Below are 23,145 nucleotides of genomic sequence, written 5' to 3'. Positions count from 1 at the left end.
TGTTTGCCGCTGGTTTCCTCAGGTTTACCGCACCGTGACGTGCGAATCTGCTGCCAATTTGCGGTATCCGTTCCCTCGACATCCAAATTTGTAGCTCATTCCCTCATGTTTTTTTTTGTTTACGATTTGTATGCGCAATATTGGTTCCCATGATACGTGACTTTGTAGTGGTTTCCCGTGCCTGCCGTACCTTGAAACGCGAATCTGCTGTGTCCGCACGCTGCGGTATCTATTCCCGTGACATGCGAGTTCGTAGCGGTCCCCGAATACTTATTGCACCATAGAATGCGAATTTGCCGTGTCTACGATTTTTGGTATCGGTTTTCTGATATCGGTTCTTGTTTTGTGTGTAGTGGCCGTTCACCAATTTTAATAAATTTTTTCGTCACATCGCCAAACATCGTTTACCCAACATTTTTTACTAGTATTTATCTCTTCATTTTGGGTGGGCATTCTTTCGGAACTTTACGATATGTGTAGGAGGAAGGACAGAAAAATATTATATTTTCCGGGCTATAATCTGCGGATTGTTCATGTTTAAAAGTTGAAATTTTACCCGATGCGGACTATCTACAGGTGTGGACTTACAGGGATTTGTTGTTTCTAGATCATTCACTGTGACAAGACGTGAAGGATTTTACGAATAACGGAATATATTAATGTCGATTTACGTATGATACAAGCTTCTTTGTGAGCTAATACAGCAGGCATTTGTCAAGGTGTGCTGTGTATGATATTTTACAGCGGAGCTGTTAAGGGCTAGGTTCCCCAGGATTGTGTCGGTGTATATCGACACAAACCTACCTGGACGGCTACCGCCATCTATTAGCGATAGCGGCAAGCACACAACCAGTATGGTTTCTGCCCTCACTTGTAGATGGTGGCAACCTTTCCAGCTACAATAGAAGAATGGATAGTTGGGCGCGTTGGTGGGAATTCATCGTAGGAAACAGCTTGAAAAACAGACGACGACGAAAAAGAAGCACACAGAGTGTATCGAGTACAGCTCCGCTGGTCTTCCTTGTTCACGAGAGTGGAAAGGCTGAACGATTTTACATTCAGACTAGGCACCAAATGCAAACTATACACGGCATGCAAACTCTCTAAGCAGAAGCTTTGACCTTTGACCCCAAATTTGCCTTTGCAGACTCTGCAGCTTCATGCATTTTGGAACATGCGGTACTTACCTTGACACTTGTCATAAAGCCGCACAGAATGCTTTGTGTGTCTCATTCCCTAACAGATTACTCTGAAATGCCTAACGGATGACGCAACAGATTGAAGCAGGTTGACAGGTTGACGTAGACTACATCAGTTGGCTTTATGCAAGATATCGAGGCAAGTTCTTTTTATGAAACCCTAGCTCTCAACAGATTCAGTGACATTGGCTGGATTTATGGGTCGGGTTGGGAAAGGGTGGTGGGCATTTGGCTGGTGTAGTGGGAGGGGTCTGCACAGAGATCTGACATCACGGATGGATGCAATGTCACAGTCGGTGCATTGCCAAGATCTATTTTGTTGACCTAACATTTGGCTTTTTACTAAATACTAAACTTTTCTTTCTTAGCCCTTTGACAGTTGTCGCTGTACATGTACGGCAGTGATTACACATTTGAAGGTGAGCACTTAAACGGAAAGCTGCGTGCACCGTGGGAGGAGTTGCTATTTGTTGTCCTTACATTCGTTATATTCGCGCAGTGTTTTGCTTTGCTGGGATATTTATAGTTTTCGAATTAGACGCTCCACACACGTGGGGCTCAATTCGCATACTGGCGGCTCTGGCGGTATGCGAAGGCGCCTTTGAACCTAAGCAGCTTGCTAGCACTGTATGTGCTCCTGCTAGATTGTTAAAGGGACACTGACAGGGTATTTATGCTCGCCGAGGTTTTTAGTTGTACATGACTTATGAGAGCAAAACTACCCAGAACAGAATTTGCAGCTCGATATTTGGTTTCTTTTCGCCCGAAAACCGCCGATCGAGTACTGGCCGGTTTGAGTCGCGCTCACTCTCTTTTTTGTGGTCACGGGCTGTTTTCTAAGGTTGCGACACGACCACCAAATTTAATCAAAGTCGTGGGTCATTGAAGGCACACAGTCAATATTAAAAATAGAAAAAAATATGAAACCCATTTTTTGTGGCTTCCAGAAAGCTGCAAATACGTTGATTGAAAAAAAAAAAAAGTAGCACAGACAATCGGAAGCATTCTGTGCGTTCACTGCATAATTCTCAACAAGGCGTCGTTTCGCGTATCGTGGGACTAGCGGATGGCAGTGGAGGGCGTTGGACCTCTACTTCAGAACTGTCGTTCACGATACCGGCGAATTCTGTCTTCCATCGAAAGAGAAATTTTGGACCGATCAAAAGAACTGATATTCATCCCGTACGACACGCCCGACCAGCAAGCCGATTGCACGAACACGTCGCCGAGCCGTCGTCCCTTCTCGTGGCTGAAAACATGGCTCATTCAAACGTCAAGCACGAAGTGCATACTTCGAGTTGAATACGCAAGCGATGGTTTCTTTACGAGGTGCGAATGGGGCCTATGCGTGGTGCTGCCCGACTTCAAGCCGGGAGGGCATGTATTGAGGGGGAATTGGCAGCAAACCTTGGACATACAGTCGACCGGCTTCATTACTACGCATAAAAGAGTTCCTTGAGTAGCTCAGTGGAAAGACGTCCGCTTCACAGGCAGTGGGCACGGGTCTAATCCCTAGTGTGGAAGTACCTTTTTTTTTTTTTTTGTCAAGCATTTTGCAATGTTTACATTTCTTTTTTTATAATTATCACTGGAAAAACCAATTGTTTTGGACGATACATTGCTGAACTAAATGGTATGGGATTCCATTTTTGACACCTGCGAAATCAATGCAGTCACTTTCCACAAAATGCAAGGAGCATATGAATCAGGTAGCGTCCGCTTTCCGAGCTTCGCGTAACTGTTCTACAGGAATTGCAGCCAGCCATTGATCCCGACCCATTGATCTTTCGGAAACTTGTGCACTCTGCCGCACAATGCCACTTTCAGATGCAGGACATGTGAGGCAGCTCCTCACGCAACATCTTGGGGGTATTCTTTTCGGAGCCGATCACGGTAATTCACCACGGGCACTCACTAATTATTGCCAACACTTAAATGTACAAAAGAATTCCTCTTGAAGTACAGAACAGCGAGCGGAGCAAACATAGCTAACTGCAAAGGAATCGCACGGCGAACTAATCCCGCAACGCCTATCGTCTGCTACGTGCGGAGAGAAAAAAAAACAAAAAAAAAAACGCACGGTTGGGTGTAGCCACGTGACTTCCGCCACTCACTCTACCCTCTCCATTTCTCCGTGCGGTGCGGGAGTTTTGGTTTCGGTTTCGAGCAGTTTATTAAAAAAATATGTGACTCTGTAGCAAAATATCAATTGGGTAGTATTCCAACACCATAATAAATCATCTGACAAAAGATGAAAAAAAAATTTTAAGAGGTGTCAGTGTCCCTTTAAGAAACAAATCTGAGCATTGACCCTTTCTCTAGTACTATTCCTCTGGGAACAAAAGCCGACCACTGGAGACATCTTCAGGGGAAAAAAAAAACTCTACCTACAAAGAGTTCAAAAAGTTGGCGATGCCATTCTTTTTTTTCTTTTCAAAGTGGCCCTTGGGGAGCTCGAGGGGAGTGTTGCCGCCTCTCCCGCCTATCCCCTCAAACCCACCCGAGCGAAATGGGTGTACACCGGTCACCCAATCGTCACCCTCTGAACCCTGGTCGCAGGAGCCCGAGAAGAGCCGGGCGTGGCAGACGGCACGCGCCCTGGGTGCCCGGGTGTCCTCCGACCTGTGCCCCGGGGTGACCCACCTGGTGGCGGCCCGGCCAGGCACGGCCAAGGTGAACCGGGCACGCCGGACACGCCAGCTGCACGTGGTGAGCCCCGCCTGGCTCTGGTGCTGCGCCGAGCGCTGGGAGCACGTGCACGAGGCACTCTTCCCCCTGGAGGCTGAGGCACCTGCGGAGGCCAGGAGGGCCCAGAGGCTGCCCTCGACAGCAGGTGAGGACGCCCCCCTCCACCTTCTCGGTACCCCTTGCTTGTTGCTGGCACCTGTACACTACGTCGGAATTGACCTCTACCACAGTGGTTCTCACCCACTTATGCTTCGGGCATTCCTTCTGGATCGGCGGGATTGATGGGGGACCCCATCCACTGGGAGGAGGGGGAACGGTATTGAACGATCACAATGACAAAAGAGTAAATGAAAGAAACTAGGCGTGCAAATGAATTTTGAAGCTCTGAAATGGACAATAATCAACCCTGCTCACTTGGCATGTATGGGTTGGTCTATTCAGCCTCTGGAGACAGCCAGCATCAGTAAAGAATGTGTGAAGAAACAAAAGTGATAGCTGTAGCACAGTTGCGCCACATGAGTGGAATGGTGCCGTCACGTACCTAAGGATGGAGATGTGACATGGTTAATTCTCATAGCAATCCGTGAAATTAGTAAGCTCGGAGGAAGTTTCTAAAACCATCCAACATGTGTAACAACTGGGTATTGCCGAAGTTGGATTTCGCATGACGCGGGTAATGTTTGAAAACAAGTCTTTCGAGCAGACGACCCGAAGATTCTCCGTTCTATTTGAAAGAGTGTGGTCCATGAAAGTCCTTTGTGTTTTTATTCTTTCTATTTTAAGCATTCATTATCTCGACACGCTCGTTTTCGCCAGCCTGATTCTCCCTTCGTTGCGCCATTCTTGGTGGGATGCCAGGGCTTCCCTCTTCACTCTCTTTGCATGGCACGGCCGACAAGAAGTCCCGACTTCCCTCCTTGCTCCTAGAGAGGAGAGAAGAAGGGTTTCTTCTTCCCTCTTCTCGCATCAGGAGGGGAGAGAAGAAGGGTTTTTCTATAGCGGCGACGACAGCCCACGAGCTTGAAATTTCTGCAAAGTGTCAACCGTAGATCTATCGCTTTAAGAGGTTTTTTTGCTCGACTTGACCGACGGCCAAAGGCTTTCAAAACCTTAACCGCCAATCGTACCCTAAAAGGACCTTGAGGGACCCTAAAAGCTCGATGGACCCCCATTTGAGAACCAATGGTCCAGCGGAGGGCCGGTACGGTGTGTCCACGACGCTGCGTTCAGCGCATGGGCGCACACTTGCCAAGAACGGGAACAGTGCACATCATATCCAGCTGGGAGCTGTCAAATGACTCTTTATATTACTCTGTGGGCCAAATTGTTTTATTTGTTTAGACAAATGCAATTTACTACAAAGGTGTATCTCGGCAATTCCATTGGAACATTTTGGTTTGTAACTTGATTGGAGCAAGGTTGTCTTTAGATGTGCCTCAAAACAAATGTGCGAGTACTTTTGGTCACGGACACAATAAGAATGGCAGGGCATTCCCCAACATACACTGTCTATTGAATTGGATAGTCTTACCTTGCAACCAGCAAAAAAGTGGAGTCCTCTTTATAACTAAAAACATAACTGGATGCTCCAAAACACACCTCACCGCACTTCCTTTTAATGACAGAAGCCCTCTGCCGGTACAATTGGCCACAAGTTGTCGGTTGAAAAAGTAGAAATTGCAGTGCAGACAATCTAAGCAGCTAAATTATGGGGAAAGCAGCACAGGGGCAAATACTTTTGTGTTTGATTTTATAATGCACAAAGAATTCAGAAAGGACAAAACATGTTTAACCGCATTTCGCTCTTCACATAGCTTATGGATAAACAACACAGACAGTTTGTTTACATTCATTCAGCATTGCATATGCAGTGCACCATATATGATGGGCAATTGGTTGTACCATATTTACTCGCATATTGAGCACACTTTTTTCCCGAAAAATTAACACACATTTGGACGGTGCGTTCACTACGCAGGGTAAAATTTTTGCATTTACACACTTTGCGCAAATGTCATTTTAGGTGCCAGTATGACTTGGCAGGGTACCGTGGCACATCTCCATTGACAGAGGCACACCCATGGCTGGTCGTGGGTGCGCCACAGTAACCATGCTTTATAAAGTGTGGACCTTTTTTAGGGTGTTTTGGCGTGCCATTTGCCAGAGAAAAAGAGTGCTACGAAGCTAGCTTAACATGGAGAGCGGCGCGACCGTTCTTAGTCCTAACCACTTTCACAATATCATGTCCGAAAGTAGATCAGAGACGACGGCGTGTTTATTGACATCAATGCATTCGATGGACGAAGCACGTCCGGGGCTGGGCAATGCCTTGACCCCAACTTCGCTAGGTATGTGCGCCGCTCGGATTCACGGTTGATGACTTCCGCAACCACGCAATTGCAGCAATTACGAGAGCAGCTCGGCTTGACTTGGCCTGGCCGCTTGGCAGCAAAGGAAAATTGGCTCGGCGGGCTTGGTGGCTAGCCGGCTAGCTAAGTTGGACGCAGTTCAAAGCTCACGGAGCTAAAAATTAAAAGTGTGTTCATTACGCAAGAAAAAGAAAAGAAGTCCAAAAATTGATGCCCGTTATGGGGGGTGCATTCATTATACGGGTAAATACAGTAGTACTTCACAGCAGCCATATCCAACAACTACACGAATGTAGTACTCCCACATTTTTTAATAATTTCACCTTTATACCATTTGTGAATTTCATGTTGTAGTAACTTTTATGGAACTTGGTTATTGAAACAAGTAGTGCCCATTGCAGAGGAAGTGAAAAGGCTGTGAGCCACCAACCGTCGAGTGAAGAGGGCTGGGCTTACAAAAACTTTTCCCTGCCGTTCTGATCCTGCCACTAACTGTAGCTGCGCTTTCCTTGTAGTGGAACTAATAGCTGTGCTTTACCTATTTTCCAGGCTGTAGTCGGTGAACTACAGTGTCTAGAAGTTGAAATTTTACCCGGTGTGGACTACCTACCTACATGTGTGTACTATACAAGGATATACTGTTTTTTAAATTGTTTACCATGATAGGACATGAAGGAGGTTAGGAATAGCAGAGTATATCAATGTTAATCTGAGTATGATACAAGCTTCTTTGTGAGCTAATACAGTGGGCATTTGTCAAGATGTGCCACGTATTATCATTTTTACGTTCGGACTTGGCACTAATTGCGCACACGGTGTGCAGACTAGAGCTCCGCATGGCGGCCGGGCCAACCCAAAAGCTCCAGCCGGATAGCACAGATTGTTTCCGGGCCCGGGCTGGGCCCAGGCCAGGCTCGGGCAATGGTGTAGCACACTTTCGAAAACGTTGAGAGGAGACTGCTAACGTATTGATCATTTGTATTTGAAAGAAATGGAAAAGCCGAAGTGCAAACTCGCTACGACGCCACCAAGAAAAAAGCTGAGAAATAAAGAAAGCTGTCTTGGACTAAGAAAGCCTACAGGAAGATACGGAGAAGAATCCTAAGGATTCCGTCAGCGTAGTGGGACATCTGCCAGCGGGCAACGAAACGAGGTCAATTTGGTCACAGGGAACTGTACTATTGTCTTTCCCTTTCGCTTTTTGAACTCGTGAAGAAGGAAAAAATGCCTTCTGGCTATCAAAGATAAGCTATGTCTTTTATATTTGTGTAAGCTTTCGAAGGTTTACCACGTGACTGCAATATGACGGCACATTTCGTGTATATCAGGCTAAACGAATCAAATGCACCAACACATTCCCAGGGCAGCTTTGAATTTAAGAGATGAGGCACACGCTTTGAGCTCTCGCCAGGTCAGGTCTGGGCAGGGCCTAATAAAGTAGGCCCGTGCAGTACTGTAATCAGGACTCTATAATCAAAAACTTTTATCCTTCACCCGAAATTTGCCCCTGCGGACTGTAGTTTGGAAAACACTGTACTTACCGTAAAATACCGGAGGAGCACCCAGTCCACTTTCACTAAAAACTGGATTAATCTAGACATGGGTGCTTGTCCGGTCAAATCGGGCACAGTGGATTCGATTCTTTTGGCCTACTCGGATGTTAGAGTTGCACTTTGCAAGGAACGACCGACTGCCTCGTGCAAACAGCCTTCCGAATGCAGCGACCGCCAGGGCAGCCGAGCCTCGTCGGGAAGAGGCGGCAGCCGCCGACCCAACGAGAGAGGCAGCCGCGCCCGTCTACGACGCCGTCACGGGCAAGCGGATCTGGCGGAACGGACCGCAGCAGCAGCGGGACGTCGCAGAAGCCGGGTGCGTCACCTTGCGTGTCACTTCGTGGCGTTCTCTCTTTGAGTCGCACGTTCGAAATATCGAACATAGTCTTTTGGCACGCTCTACCAGTTGTGATCACGTGACTGTACGAATTACTCGTGGAAGCTGTAAGGACAGATGTCATCAATTTGGGGACGGTGTTGGTTGGGTAGTATGCGCCATACGAGTTTCCCAGTGATGATGAGGAAACATGCAGTGTGTGTGGATCTTTGGCACGACAAGCTTGTAGGGTAATTGACTTCGGGTTGATGAGGAATTGGTGTAAATGCCGTTCATATTTTTGCCATTTCTTTCTAACAGCCAGCCTGAGAAATACTTTTTTTTTTTTACTGAAAGTTCCTTGCCGTTGGCCGGCCCTCTTTTTTGCCATCTGGACCCAACAAATGCACCTGACATTGTGTCTCCAATTTTTGCAGAAATTTGGAGTGGACACATATTTTATGGTTCTTAGCCAATGGCAAAATATAGTTTGATTGTTCCTTTACATTGACACAATAATTTTTCTAGCCTAATCTGCCTGGTGTTTTTAAGGGGAGACACTGCCCAGAAAAAAGGAATTTTGCAAAAAAGGTTGATTTTGAAAAATGACATATTTACATCCACTAACATCTAGAGAGTATTCCCAAAAAGTTTAATTACTTTTCACTGCATAGTTAATTTTTTTATAAATTATTTTCTGTCCACCAAAGCTAAAGAAAAGGTAAGGTTTGGAGCACTTTGAATGCATTTTTCTCCGTTCCACTTTTTGGTATGAATTCCATTTTAGTCAATCTATCGTTTGATAATGGCAAAACAGGGAAGGCTCATTCTTCCCTTTTCCTAAATGAAATTTAATAAGGAATGCGGCTATGGAACTTTTTTGTCACTTTACAGATGTCTTTTATAAAAAATGTTGACATTTTGTCGAAAACACAGAAGACCAAAAAGTTGACAATTTTTGCAGAAGAGAAAATTTATACAAATAAATTACCTTTTAGAAAAAACGTTTAATAGCCGCACCTAGAGTTCCTGTATATGCTCCTTCGAAGGGGGAGCAGAGTTGCGCATTTGTTTTCCCCGCGCTGCCACGCCGCTATTCGCCGAGATCCATCACGTGAGGAGCAAAGAATCCACGCCGTGCAAGAAAGCCACCTTTACGGTCGCCCCGCCGACGTTTCTCGCGCCTCAAAGTATGTTCCCCTGCTTTCTGCCTCCTTTTCCTCCTCTCCTGTTTTCTGTGCGCGGCGGCGTGCGCGGCGCCGCTATTCTCCAAACCTAGTCACGTGAGGAGCAAAGCATCCAGGGCGTGCGGGAAAGCCGGCGCTACGGCCACCTGCCGAGGCTGAAAGCGCAACTCTGCTACCGTAGGTAGCTATACAGGAACTCTAGCCGCACCCTCTAGGCCTTGTGCTACATATCTAGCAAATAAAAATCTTGAATATCGTGATAGTTTTCTCACAATAAATTAACTAAAAAATGTAGGTGTGTTGCTGATGGAAGCTACTCTAATTTCCTTCTCATTTAACCGACAGACCTGAAATTTTGTTATACACCCTCTAGCATGACCACCAGCCTACCCTGTAAATTTCATTAATTTTAAAACAAGGATTCAAAAGTTGACCCCCCCCCCCCCCAGGGGGGTGTCCCCTTAAAGGAAACTAAAGTTAATTTTAGCCAATACTTTGCTGTTGATGCTGCCTCTGCTTAAATGCACTGTGCCATCCTTCCGTTTATATTGGTCTTTTTTTTTCATCTCTGCGCGTGACATGAAAGAGACGTAACACAAAGAGGCGTTACATTGGAAACTAGTTTTTCTGAGCGCCGCTGACGTAAAGATTTTGTGTTAATTGGAAGCCCTAAAGACAGGTGAGCTTTTGCTCGGGTTTCTGAGCAATGTACCTTATAAAACAGTTTTCCGCAGTATTTCAATGTATCAACTGTCACATGCACAGTTGTATCTCATGAGGAATGAGCCGACACTGACGTGCAGACTCTGCCTTCCTGGCATGCGCAGCCTCGTCTTTTTGAGGCATTGCTTTATCCTCGTTTCCTACCCCATCCTTTTTTAATGTCTTAAGGAGCTTGTGTCGCAGAAAAGCCGGTGTCGGTGGCATGACAAGAAAATTACGGACGCAAAAATCCTGATTGGTCGATAGGGTCATGACAACACAGCCACATGACCTTGCCGGGGAATTTCAAACAACACTCACAAGAAATGTGACGTCACGCATGGAATGAAAGGGATAAAAAAACATGACCTGATCTAAAGCGAAAATGTTGCTGCATGTGTCAAATAATTTCATTTTATAAACTAATTCATTTGCCTTAAAGAAAGTTTAAAAAAATCTTAGGTGGGATCCAAACCCACGACCATTCAGTTGCGAGCCAGACACTTTACTGACTAGGTCACCGTGTCTGTTGCACTTCCTGCTCACTGGCAGGAACAGCATGAGAAATGAATAAGAAGGTGATACGAACGAGGCCGATAACGCTGTCGCGTTCCACTCTTAAAGGCGAAGCTTAAGCGTCCTCCAAGTTTTGTTGGTGCTTCCAAAAGATTTTGGCAGCTGGCAAACTCTGCTACTTTCTACTGTATTATGGCACGCTTCACTTCACAATCTTAGTTGGATTACACTCCTGCATTAAAAAGGGTGAGACAGACTCTATGAGTTGCACCGTCTGCTCGACGGCCTTATTGATGCCGAGGACTGACGTGGGGCCAATGTGGGTCCACTGTGGGCAGGCCGGTGGCCCCTTTGCGTGAGCAGAGCAACCCGCACCTGAGCATGTCCTCGGACCAGCTGCGGGACATGGACCGGGAGGTGGACGACGCCTGCAGCGAGGGGGACGAGGACGACGAGGGGGAGGGGGACGCCCGCCCGGGCGACTCGGACTCCTCCGCCGAGAGCCTCTCGGGCGGACATTGCCCGCGCGGCTGGCGCAAGCGGCGCAGGAAAGGGGCCGAAGACGACGACGACGACGAGCCGGCCGCAAAGTCGGCCCGGTGCAGGCCGGCCGAGGACAGTGATCGGGGGTCCCGTGCTGACGACGACTCGTCGGAGGCCGAGTCCGTGGGCTCGGTCGACGAGGAGATGGCGGCCGCTGTGGAACGCGAGTTCCTCGGACTCTAGCCGCAGTGGATGACGGTACATTCACCGGACTGGTGTGCCGGTGACTCAGCGGGTGCGTCGGATGTTCGTCAACGATTTTCCAGCCACATCTGGGATATGTTGGCGGTTTGCGGGGGGCGTTTGTGATTCGCCGGTGATTTGCTGGGTGCATCCGTATTCGTCGGCAGTTCGATGGGTACATTGAATATTCGTTCACCGGGTGTGTCGGGGATTCGTCGGCGATTTCCTGGCTGCAGTAGGTTCGGTCGCTCGCTCATGCGTAACTTATTAACTAGCTGGCCCGGACAGCAAACTGTGCGGTTTGGCACTGCGTCACTTGCGAGCCACAAACTCTTGTTTTAGGAGCCAAGTATGGCTTGGTGCACGTGCCAACGTCATACTGTGCGAGGTTGCAGCTCCGATTGCAATCTGTCTACTTTCGGGCAGCCCTTGGTGCTCCAGCGTAAGCTTTTCGCTTATCCGTTACAAAAGAATCAGTGGATTTAACCGTCCCGCCGACGTCTTCTTCGTGAAACCGAGTTGTTGTTTTTTAGTTGTTTTGGCTCATTCTCACGTGTTTGCCTCGATGCTGCATCGCGCGTATGACGATTGTTCTTAGCATCCGTTCCAGTGGCATTCTGAGAGCTGGCGACTACTGCAACGGCAGTTTGGGCAGTACGTTGCCATCGCCGTCCTTGGAATAAACCTGGGAGCGAGGCCACTGCAGTGGCATTTGGCAACCAAGCTCTGCTCAGAGCCCGTGTTTTGTGTCGCTGGTTACGCCGAAGCATTTTACGAAATTCTACTGGCACTGTCATCGGCATGTTTTCTCGAGCGGCGTTTCGCCCTGTGCAGTCTCTTGCAGGTGAGGAACACACCTACAGCTTTCAAGGTCCTTCCCGGTAGCTTTGGCACATGCTCATACAGTGCCTTAAGCTTAACTGGCCAAGTTGATTGTATTTCAGAGCATGGTTACAATAACTACGCAAGCTTTCGATGCCCGTATTGTTCTAGAAAAGCATAACTTGCTGAAACTCGCTTTTGACGAGCACATGGTAACAACAGTGTCCGTACAGGTTACCAGTCTGCAGTGTCCTTCAACTTACTGGAAATGGAGTGACATGGCTCATTCTCCCATGTTCTAGTTTGCTGTACTTCCAGCAAAACACACGGGCAGTCGACGAAGTCAGGCTGGCACCAACATACGGGAACATACTTCATACATCTCCAGGAGAAAAGGGTTGGCTCAACTATGGGCTTGCTTTGGCTAGGGAATGGGCTCATTGTCTAGTATACGTGCTCACATAGTTGGTTAACAAGAATGTGGTTGGCCCATACTAAGCAACTGGCAGTGGCTTTTGACTGGCATGGCAGCCAGTTCGTGACTGCACGAAATGTTTGGGTTGCCTTAGCAATGAGAGCACTACTTTGGTAGTGGGTAGAATTTTAGTTGGCTACCACTTTGTGCAACGTATGTTTGGCCATATGCCCCCAAATACTTGCCCAAGCGGTGTATCAGGTAAGCCTGCATTTACTTTGTTTTATGTGTAGCATACATTACACAGTGAAAGGCAGGCGGTAGGATGAGTGAGGAAATTGTTTGCATGGTCGAACATGAGCACCAGCCACTGCTGTCTTTGCAGGGGTTAGTACTGGGGTAGAGGACGTGCAAACGCAGATTCTCGAAGAAATGCGTGAGCATTTCGCGCAGCGGTCATATAAAGAACAAATCGGGGTGAATGCAGCCTCTCATAACTTTTTTGCAAGGCGAGCATTTCCAAAACCCCTCTTCTCCCTGGTGCAAGCAGATCACGGCGGCGGCGTGACGCAACACCTAACAACCGAGGTGCAGTAGGGGACAGCAGGGCCAGGGCATACTTGGGGTGCTAGCGGTGCTTCGCGAGACGGCCCATACGGGTGGCTCAAGGTGGGTTAATATATTGTAATAAGCCATCCTCAGACTGTTGCAACGAAGCAGCATGAACAAGGGGGCTCGGGTGGGTTGACGCGCGCCCCAGCGATACACCTGCTGTCTCCCACTACACAGTGCCGAAATCGGCTAAGGGAACGTCGCCGGCAATCTTCGCTTGTTAGGTGTTACGTCACGGCTCTGTTAGTCGCGGCGTATGGCGCACTTCCAGTCGGGGGCTATGGGCGGAAGTCACCATGTCTGACGTGCATTCCTTAAGACGCATCTGCTTATAATTAGGAGCTTGTCAGTCTAGTCTGCGACAAAGATACCGGCTCTCAATGAAATGTCCGCCGAAAACAAGATCTATCAACAGAACCACCTAAAACAAAAAAAATGTTTTTTTTTTGTTTTCTTTTTGCCAAACGTTTGGTTTATTTTTTTTATTTTTCTATTCTTCTCTGTCTCCCCCCCTCCCCTTTCCCCTCCCTTCACCCAGGCTGCCGCTCCAGCTGATGTGGTCGGCGGAATAAGTCTTCATGCTGCCAGTTGCAAAGTTGTTTTGTCCTGTCTAGGGATGCCGCGAACCACCCTAGGTTCGAATTCGAAAGGTTTCAATATTTTCTAACCGAACTGATGTTCGATTTCGAAAAGTTTCGATATTTTCGACCGTAGGGAGGTTCGAATTCGAAAAGTTCGCAACTTTGAAAAATCATAGGGTTTTGAATTAGAAAAGTTCGAAGCTTTCACGGTTTCTAAAAGTTCGGGTTCGATTATTTCGAATATTTGTTTACTTGAGGTTCGATAAATTCGAAGATTTCAAAGTTCCTTAATTTGAAAATTCGAGAGATTCGATTGTTTCGAATTTCTTTGGATCTAATATTCAAACGTTTCGAATTTTTAAAGACCTAAAGTTCGATAAATTCGAAGATTTCGAATTTATTTCTACATAAAGTTTGAAAAGTTTGAAGGTTTCGATTCTCTTTTAAGGCTAAATTCGAAGAAAAAAAACACCTCGAAGGTTTTTGATTACTTTGAAGTCCAAGTGCGCAAAGTTCAAACTCCGGTTTTCATATTCCGCCACCAGTTTCAGTTTCAAATAACGTTTTCACGCCTCACTGGTTTTCACGAAATCAGGTTTAGAAAAGTTTGGGTGTGATATTTAGACTGCTCGAAGTTGGTCAGGCAATTAAATGAGACGACGAGTGCCCCGGATGTGCTGGAATGTTTGCCAGTGCAGTGACGTGTAACAATAGATCAGTAATTGTGACCGCCAGCCCGGGGTGGTCATTAACGTGCATTACGAAGTAGTGATCCTACGTACGCACTGTTTAGTGATACTCATCTAATTCGAAACGGCCAGGGGCAGGCAGGTGGTTGAGGTTGAGAAAAACCTTGAAGTGATCTGGCAAACTGTCCCCCTACCCCTTTGCACGCTGGTAGTAATCTGATCGAACGCCGCCCGAGTGATGCTGGCATATAGTAAGTTTAGTTTGTACAGGATTCAAAGTCCCGAGACTGGGAATGAAATTTGAAAGAAAAAGTGTAAGAAGACAGAAAAAAGGGGACAGGACAACGTCTCAAACTCAGCTGAAAACTCGGCTCAGGACAACGTCTCAAACTCGACTCAGCTGAGTTTGAGACGTTGTCGTGTCCCCTTTTTTCTTTCTTCTTACACTATTTCTTGCGAATTTCATTTCCAGTCTCTGGAGTTTGCATCATGATCAACATACACCAACTCGCCTGCACCTTGACAATTTCTTTGTTTGTAATTGCTTTGGAGGTTTATTTTCTGGGGCGGAAGAAACGCCGAGCAAAAAGCACAGAAGCTGACGCAACTTGAGGTCGAGGAGCGTTCTACCATACCAGTGGCGTCGGAAGAGGAAAAATGTGGGGGGGGGGGGGGGGGGGGGGAGCTCCAGTCTCTTCCCCCCCCCCCCCCCCCCCTTCCTCCCAGATATTTCGGACTGTTAAAGAAAACAATACGGGGAAAGAGGGCATGGTCGAGCTTATTTTAATCTGAAATTATGTATGCATATGTATAGCTACTGTCGCTCTTCACTGCATAAAAGATCGCGTATAGATGGTCTCTCACATGCAGCGAAGCGCTGATGTAACGCTGCTCACGTGGAAAACCCTCGCCTCCGACCGTCGTATTGCGCGGTCGGACGTCGGATCGTACTGCGCGAAACACATGTACGACGAAACCGTCCGATCCGACGTCCGACCGCGCAATACGACGGTCGGAGGCGAGGGTTTTCCACGCTCTCCGATGCTACGAAAACCCTCTCCCCCCAAGGTCATTCCGGCAGTCCGCACGTCGGATCGGACGGTTTCGTCGTACATGTGTTTCGCGTTTTATCGTATGCCATGAGCAACAGTTTTGACGGTGCGATACAAAGCTGGTGAACGCTCCCGTCGGCACGTGCTTAGCACGAGGTCAGCGCCACAGTGGTCAGCGCTATGCTTGTAGCGCCCAGCTGCATGAGTGAAGAGGCCTTTAGAAACTCGTCGGGAGGCACTACCACTACTTGTCACATGCTCGGTGGCTCGAAAGTTCAAAGCTACGTCTTTTCGACCTAAATAACTGTGCCATTGGTAAAAAATAATAAATAAACATAACATTAAATGCAAAAATAAAAAGCTGGAGAAAAAAAAAAAAACTATCAAGAACCCGCCGGAAGTGTTGCATTCTTGCATATTCAGAGGCCCAGAACTATTAGCGAGTTCGTTTCACGGCACTCGTGCCCACGCGTGCCCCGTCGCAGCGTGGAACGGGTTCGTTTCGGCCGGCGCTCCACGAGTGGTTGCACTCCGAGTTCGTTTCAGCGCTGACACCCCACGCGTGCATGCACTCGCTGCACCGAGAAAATCGGGAGTGCGCCAAAATGCAATCCCGTCATGCCTCGCTCCGGCGGGGCCGGCGAGGAGCGGGAGCAGACGACGAGGGTTCGTCTGCTACGATGTGTCGCGGAACCGAACGGAAAAAAAAGTAGATTTTCTGATAGAAATCGCGTCCCGCGGGCAACGAAATCAAACGCGAGCTTGAATTGTGAGCGTCTGCTATTTCACGAAGGAAGCAATCGACAACCCGTGATTTATTTGCAGGTTTTAAATCGCTCTGTTGCCGTACAAACGCTGAAATATACCATTGTGTAAAGAAATGCTCAGAACAAACGCAACAGCGGCCCCCGAAATGTCTATCACCATCCGGTGTGCGGGTGAAAATTTTAACATTATTCGATAAAACTCCTCCAGCAGAAACCTCTGACTGCCCAATAAGCAGCAGAGAAAGCTAAAGATGGTGACTTTACCCGAGGATTGGGCAACATCATCATGTTTAACATTTACCTACGCAGCTAACTTGCCCCGTCGTATTTTGTTCGAGAAAGCTCTCGTTCTCGACGCCTTCACCAAGGCTAATATCTAATCCACAATGACGATCCAAATCGAAAGTCCCAGTTTTGCTGGATATTCCAACAGGCTAGTTTTACGCCGTACCCTTTCAGTCGTTCACGCATAATACCATGCTCAAACGGATCAAGCTTCTGCTCGGACAGCATCATCAGTCTTCTTCAGTGTAAACGGTTATAAGGATTGAAAGATCGCAACCAGTTGCTTTGTGGACAGCTGGTTGCGGAAATTTACGCCGTCTGTAACTATCTCTATGGCAGCCGAGCTGCTTGAAGACATCGCAACTATAAACTACAGGTTGCAGTTGCCAACGTTTGTAGATAAACGTTGGTAGCGACTGCATTCTCGCATTCCCACGCATCACTCGGAACAGAAAGGCGCTAGTTTCGGTTTGAAGTCTGTACCTTTTCTACCACATAGATGGCGGCAGCATCAGTCTTCTGCACTCGGTGCATTTGGCGAGTTCGTTTGAGTCCAGTTTTCCGTGCAACACTCTGTGAGTGCGATGCATTCTGGGAGAGAACTCGAACGGTGCCAGTGCGTGTGCGTGTGAAACGAAGTTTCTCCTACCAAAATGTGTACAGGCCAAAAGAAACACGTCCCAAAAACGTAAAATGAGAAAAAAATTTTTTATGACGCACTGAACTTGAACAATTTTAGAAATCTTCCCCCACGAGATAATTTATTCCTCAACGTAAAAAAAAATAAAAAAATAAATGCATTATTTTGTATTCTGCAGATGGTAATGATACGTACTGTCTCTGGTGTTAATTTAAATGCGATACCCCAAACAATGTAGGCGAACAAAATTACCAAGTTTAGGGCATAATTGTCCGCAGGTACATGTTTGGATATTTTTTTCGAAACTCGTCTTAAACAACAATAATCATATCTTAAGACGACACTTACCTAGGCTATACATAGATCGTTCTTGAAAAGTTTAACATCTCTACCATAAATAGCTTCGGCTATAGCGCGTCCGTCGTCGTCCTTCCTCGCTCCTTCGGGATATATTTTTCTAAAACCAAGCATGCCAGATGATTGAAATAATCGGCATTGTCTTTCGCAAGGAATGCGGCACCCATGTAAAATTGCGAAAGAAAAAAAAATTACGAATGTACCTTACTGCTTGAATACAAATGAAACCGCCCGCCGATCTTTCGAAGTTCGTCGAACTTTTGACTTTTCTGGAATCGAGAGTTCGACAATTTTCGAATTCTTTAGATTAATAAATTCGAAAGTTCGAAAATTATCGAAGGGGGACACTGACACCCCCCAAAATTTTTTTTTAATTTTTTGCCAGGCGCTTCATTATGGTGTCGGAGGACTACCCAATTAATATTTTGCAACAGAGTAGCGTATTTTTTTAATAAAATCAAAAGACGCAACTGCTCGAAACCGAAACCGAAACCCGACGGAGGTCGGAGAAGTGGAGAGAAGAGAGTGAGTGGCGGAAGTCACGTGGCTACACCCGACCGTGTTTTTTTTTTTTTTTTTTTTCTCTTTTCCGGTAGCAGACGACATGCGGCGTATGGGAACTGCTCGCCGTGGGATTCTTTTGCAGTTATGTATGTTCCGCTCGTTGTTCTCTACTCCAAGATGAGTTGTTTTGTACATTGAGGAGTTGGAGATGAGTAGTGAGTGCCCGTGGTGAATTTTGATCGGCTCCGAAAAGAATACACCCAAGATGTTGCGTGAAGAGCTGGCTCACATGTCCCGCGTCCGAAACAGAAGTGGCATTGTACGACAGAGTTTCCGAAAGATCAACGGGATCGGTACCAATGGCTGGCTGCAATTCCTGTAGACCATTTACGGGCACCTCGGAAAGCGGACGCTACCTGATTTATATGCTCCTTGCATTTTGTGGAAAGTGATTACATTGAGTTCGCAGGTGTCAAAAAGGATATCTAATTCAGCGACGTGTCGTCCACAACATTTGTTTCTTATTTTTTTTGTTTCTTCAGTAATAATTGTAAAAAAAAAAAGAAATGTAGACATCAAAAAATATTTAGAAAAAAAAAAAAAAAAAAGTTACACGGGGGATCGAACCCGGTCCTACCGCGTGGGAAACGGACGTCTTTCCCACTGAACTACTGGGGCATTACTGTCTTGGGGATCTCTTTCCTTAGTAATAATTCAGCCGATAAACTGTAAGTTGGAAAGTTTGCTGCCGATTTTCCTCTAGCAAAAGCACTCCCGGGTCGAAGTCGGGATGCACCACGCATTGGCGACATTCTCACCTAGTAAAGAAATCGTACGCGTGCATATTCCACTCGAAGTAGACACGTCGCGCTTGACGTTTGCGCGAGTGATGTCTTCAGCCACGAGAAGGGAGCGACGGCTAGGCGACGTCTTCGTGCAAATCGGCTTGGTGGTCGGGCGTGTCGTACGGGATGAATATACCAATTCTTTTGACCAGTCCCAAATTTCTCTTTTAAAGGCAGACAAAATTCGCCGGTACCGCGAACGACAGTTCTGAAATAGAGGTCCCACGCCCGTCGTCCGCTGCCATCGCCGTCCCTGCGAGTCCCACGATACGCGATTCGCGAAACGACGCACGCAAAGAATGCTTCCGGTTGTCTGTGGAACTTTTTTTTTTTCAATCAACGTATTTACAGCTTTTTAGAAGCCACAAAAAATGGGTTTTATATTTTTTTCTATTTTTAATATTGAGTGTGTGCTTTCAGTGACCCACGACTTTGATTAAATTTGGTGGTCGCATCGATACCTTAGAAAACGGCCCGTGACCGCGGAAAAGAGAGTGAGCGAGACTCGAACCGGCCAGTTCTTGATCGGCGGTTTTCGGGCGGAAAGAAACCGAATTTCGAGCCGCAAATTCTGTTCTGGGTAGTTGAGCTCTCATATGACACGTACAACTAAAAACCTCGGCGAGCATAAATACCCTGTCAGTGTCCCTTTAACGCAGGAAGTTCGAAAACCTTCGAACTTTTTAGTGCAGGAAGTTCGAAAGTTCGAAAATCATCGAATTGTTTAGTCTATAAAGTTCAGAAGTTCGACAAGCATCGAATTTTGCAGCGTAATAAGTTCGAAAAACGTCGAACTTCTTAGTTTAATAAGTTCGAAAATTCAACTTCCGTCGAATTTCTCGATATGAAAAGTTCGAAAACTTTCGAAGCGCTTGATTCGATCATCGAAACTTCGATTCGAAAAAAGTTCGCGGCATCCCTAGTCCTGTCTTCGTTAGTCAGTCCACTTGTGTTGTTCATGACGGATCACGGCTCCCGCGTCTCGGTCCAAACCGAACTACGGCAGTTTACGTTTACTCCTGCCCAAGATAAGTGGGATAACTGAATTCACGGACAAAAAGCTGTAATCCGCTCCTAACACAGATTTCTTCAAAGTGCTTCAGCTTTAAAAAAAAAAAAGAAAAAAAAAAGAAAAAAAAAAAGAAAAAAAAAAACGAGTTAGCGGTGAGTTTTGGAGTATATTTATTCCGTGAATCTGAACAGGGAGTTTTCGTAGATGGTTTTTGCCGCCCCGCAACGCTTTACGCAATCCGCTGCGATATCCAAAACTCTACGGTCATGGCCATAGGCGCGCAGGCGCAGTATCGGTTTCTTCGTCGCGGAAAGCTTAGCGGAGGGAGAAACGCTGGCTATGAAAACTCCCTAATATCACTCTAGTTTTCCCCGAAGATATAACTACACGCGAGAAAATACGGAAAAAACTCCGACCAGTTGTATCGTCATAAAAGGATGTTTCGGCCGCCAGGTAGAGTGAGCACCCGTCCCGCGACTCGCGGGACTGTCCCGCATTGAGGGCTCGTGTCCCGCGTCCCGCAAGAAATTCTCAAATCTTCAAAATGTCCCGCATTTTACATCGACGTAACATAAACTACGCAAACTATGGCGCTTCCGAACAACGGGGTACGGGGAAGCGCGGAGGTCGCTGATAAACCTGTCAATCTCGATGGTATGCCATTTTCTGTCCAAGCTCTGCGGGAAGCGATCGTCGTTCTTGCAGGAGACAGACGCGCATGCGCCGTTCTGCCTCTTCCCTTGGTGGCAAAATATTGCGAGCAAAAATCTCCCTCCAAAAGTTGAAAAATACACTATTGCGATTATTTGCAAATCTTACTGTGTCATGTGAAAAGGTTGTCTAGAAATATATATATATATATATATATATATATATATATAGATATACAGGGATGGGCAAAATACATGCAAATATGTATCGAAATACAAATACAAAATACTTCGTCAAAAAAGTATTTAATTACAAATCTAATTACATTTCCAAAAAAAGCATTTAAATACAAGATACAAATACAACCAAATGTATTTGGTCTCCTCCAAATACTTTTCCAGATACATTCCTCAAAATCTGCGTCAGCGACTTCAGGGCACCTGCAACGGGTTTCTGGGTATCTCATTTTACCTTTGCATCGCACACTCGGGAGTTAGTGTGCGAGGCTCTAGTACCGTAATAGAAATATAATCACAAAAAAACAAATGTAATCAGCATGGACGTAATAGGTGAAAAAAAAGTACAGAGCTTCAAGCAGCTTTTTTTGTCGATTACATTTTGGTATGGACCAACAAAGAACCGAGACGACCAAGACGCGCAGCACTAGCTAGAGAATTTTTTATTGTTGCAACTCGCACCAGTTACAAAAATCTGGACGACCCGCGCACTTAGAATGTTCCAGGCAAAAATATGGATGGAAATCAGGCTGGAAAGCATCACAAGTTGTTACAGGCACTTATTTAGCCAGTCTGCCTGTGAACGTCGATTTCGTCACTATTCTTGCCCTAAACTAGCACCGTAATCACAAAGTCACTAAACGCTTGTGCTTGATTGAGAGACACTACATTCGGTGCAGAACGTAGTTTTCTTCCTGCTCTGGACAGTGACAATAAATTTGAGAATGTATTTTCGCCCACAAAATTGTATTTAATTACAAATGTATTTGAAATACCCACGTTTTAGTACTTAAATACACACGCCAAATACATTACCCAATTTGTAATTAAATACAAAATACACAAAGTATTTTAAATACGTATTTCAAATACTTGTATTTTAAATACTGCCCATCCCTGTATATATATATATTTTTTTTTTTTTTTTTTGTAGTGAAGACGGCCACAGAAGGCAATGCAACTCACAACGGTCGAAAAAAACAACAAAATAAGGTTCTTATTTTTGTTTTGGAGCATGTTAGTATAAGAGTAAGTATCCACGGGAAATACGAAGAAGATTTACTGTTTCTTATTTCCTTTTGATGCCTTGGGGTCTGCTGCAGTCGATTTTTATGTTTTCAACTTAGACGCATTTAATAAATATGTTTACAACTACAATTAAACAAAATACCGTAAACGACTTATTTTTCGCGGGCTCAGTATTTCGCGATTTAGGTCAAAGGTGAAGTTTTGGAATAATTCGCGGGTTCTAATTTTTTCGGAGCGGTGGGATCTCCATATAGATTCCAATGTAATTACATATTACGAGAATTGTTCACGGAACCCATTTTTCGCGAATCGTAGGCGACTCGCTAAATTCACGAAAATTAGCCTCTCGCGAAAATTAAGTCGTTCACACTATATCACTCTGAGAGAAAAATTATTTTTAGCTTAATTGCCTAAACAGAAGTTTTAGGTGTATAATATGGTTTCGGACAGCGCAGAATTTCGGGTTGTGCGTGTTGGTGAATTTCCTTTTATACTGTTTTTTTTTTTTTTTGAGTCACGAAAATATCGTTCTTCTCTTACTACCCCCCCCCCCCCCCCCCACACACACACACACACACACATTTCCCGGTCAGGGTGTCCCGCATTTCGCCGGCAGGAAGGTGGTCACCCTACCGCCAAGTGCGTGTTGCTATAGCTTGCCAGACACCAGTCGTAACGTCTTTTTTTGACCTTCTTGAAAATAGCAAGAGTGCGCGTGCATAGCTTTGATGGGTGCTGAAGATGCGCGAGAATGGAGATTCCAAAAACTCCTTTATGGCGTAACGCTCCGGGAAGGAAGGACTTCAACGGTACTTTGAAATTGATTTTCTGCAGCCCCCGTGCACCAGATTGTAAAATAATCTCGATATTCGTGATCCTAGAGGCCAAGTGAAGACGATTCAAGTGGCTTTACTTAATTACAGAACCGCTTCATATAAAGATTTATTTTAAAGGTATACATCCTAAGTAAATGCACCCCCAAATTATCTTAAATATGCGCCGAAAATCTTTTCGGGCATTTTTATCTTCGATTACGTGTATAAGTGATTGGGGAGAGCCTTAAACAAATATCTGATCTTGAAGTCAATGCCATCAGTCGCAGTATCCAAATTCCATCGGCACCGAACAATATAGTCAGGTGAATCCCAACAGTTCCAAACTTAAATTGCTCAATCGCGCTTCAGACGGACGCGAATCTCAAAGGCATGCTTCTCGCTACCCGCGAATCCAAAATCCCTGGAAGCGGTGGCATGCGGTTTAGAGAAGCTCGTTTTAGCGAACGCCGTTTTACCGACCCCGGATTATCGAATGCCTTTATAGAGAACCTACCCTATTGAAAAATCCGGCAAAAACTTCCAGTGACATTGGGTGGAAACGGGTTAACTTCCACTC

At 46.0% G+C, this 23,145-nt stretch overlaps 1 protein-coding gene across 1 annotated transcript in view; it reads left to right on the top strand.

Moving 5' to 3' along the window:
• The window catches only part of LOC8029080 (RNA polymerase II subunit A C-terminal domain phosphatase), a 36,021-nt gene extending 23,441 nt beyond the window's left edge, over positions 1 to 12,580 (top strand). The window contains exons 9-11 of the mRNA XM_029995461.4: positions 3,759 to 4,032; positions 7,978 to 8,125; positions 10,869 to 12,580. Of these exons, the coding sequence (XP_029851321.2) occupies positions 3,759 to 4,032; positions 7,978 to 8,125; positions 10,869 to 11,256 (810 nt within the window). The 3' untranslated portion in view covers positions 11,257 to 12,580. The remainder of the gene's footprint in view (positions 1 to 3,758; positions 4,033 to 7,977; positions 8,126 to 10,868) is intronic.
• Positions 12,581 to 23,145: the final 10,565 nt, after the last annotated feature.

This window comes from Ixodes scapularis, unplaced genomic scaffold, assembly GCF_016920785.2.
Source record: "Ixodes scapularis isolate PalLabHiFi unplaced genomic scaffold, ASM1692078v2 PGA_scaffold4__175_contigs__length_147842914, whole genome shotgun sequence".
NCBI lineage: Eukaryota > Metazoa > Arthropoda > Arachnida > Ixodida > Ixodidae > Ixodes > Ixodes scapularis.
Note: the sequence above shows the minus strand (reverse complement) of the source record. Positions and strands in the feature narration are given on the sequence as shown.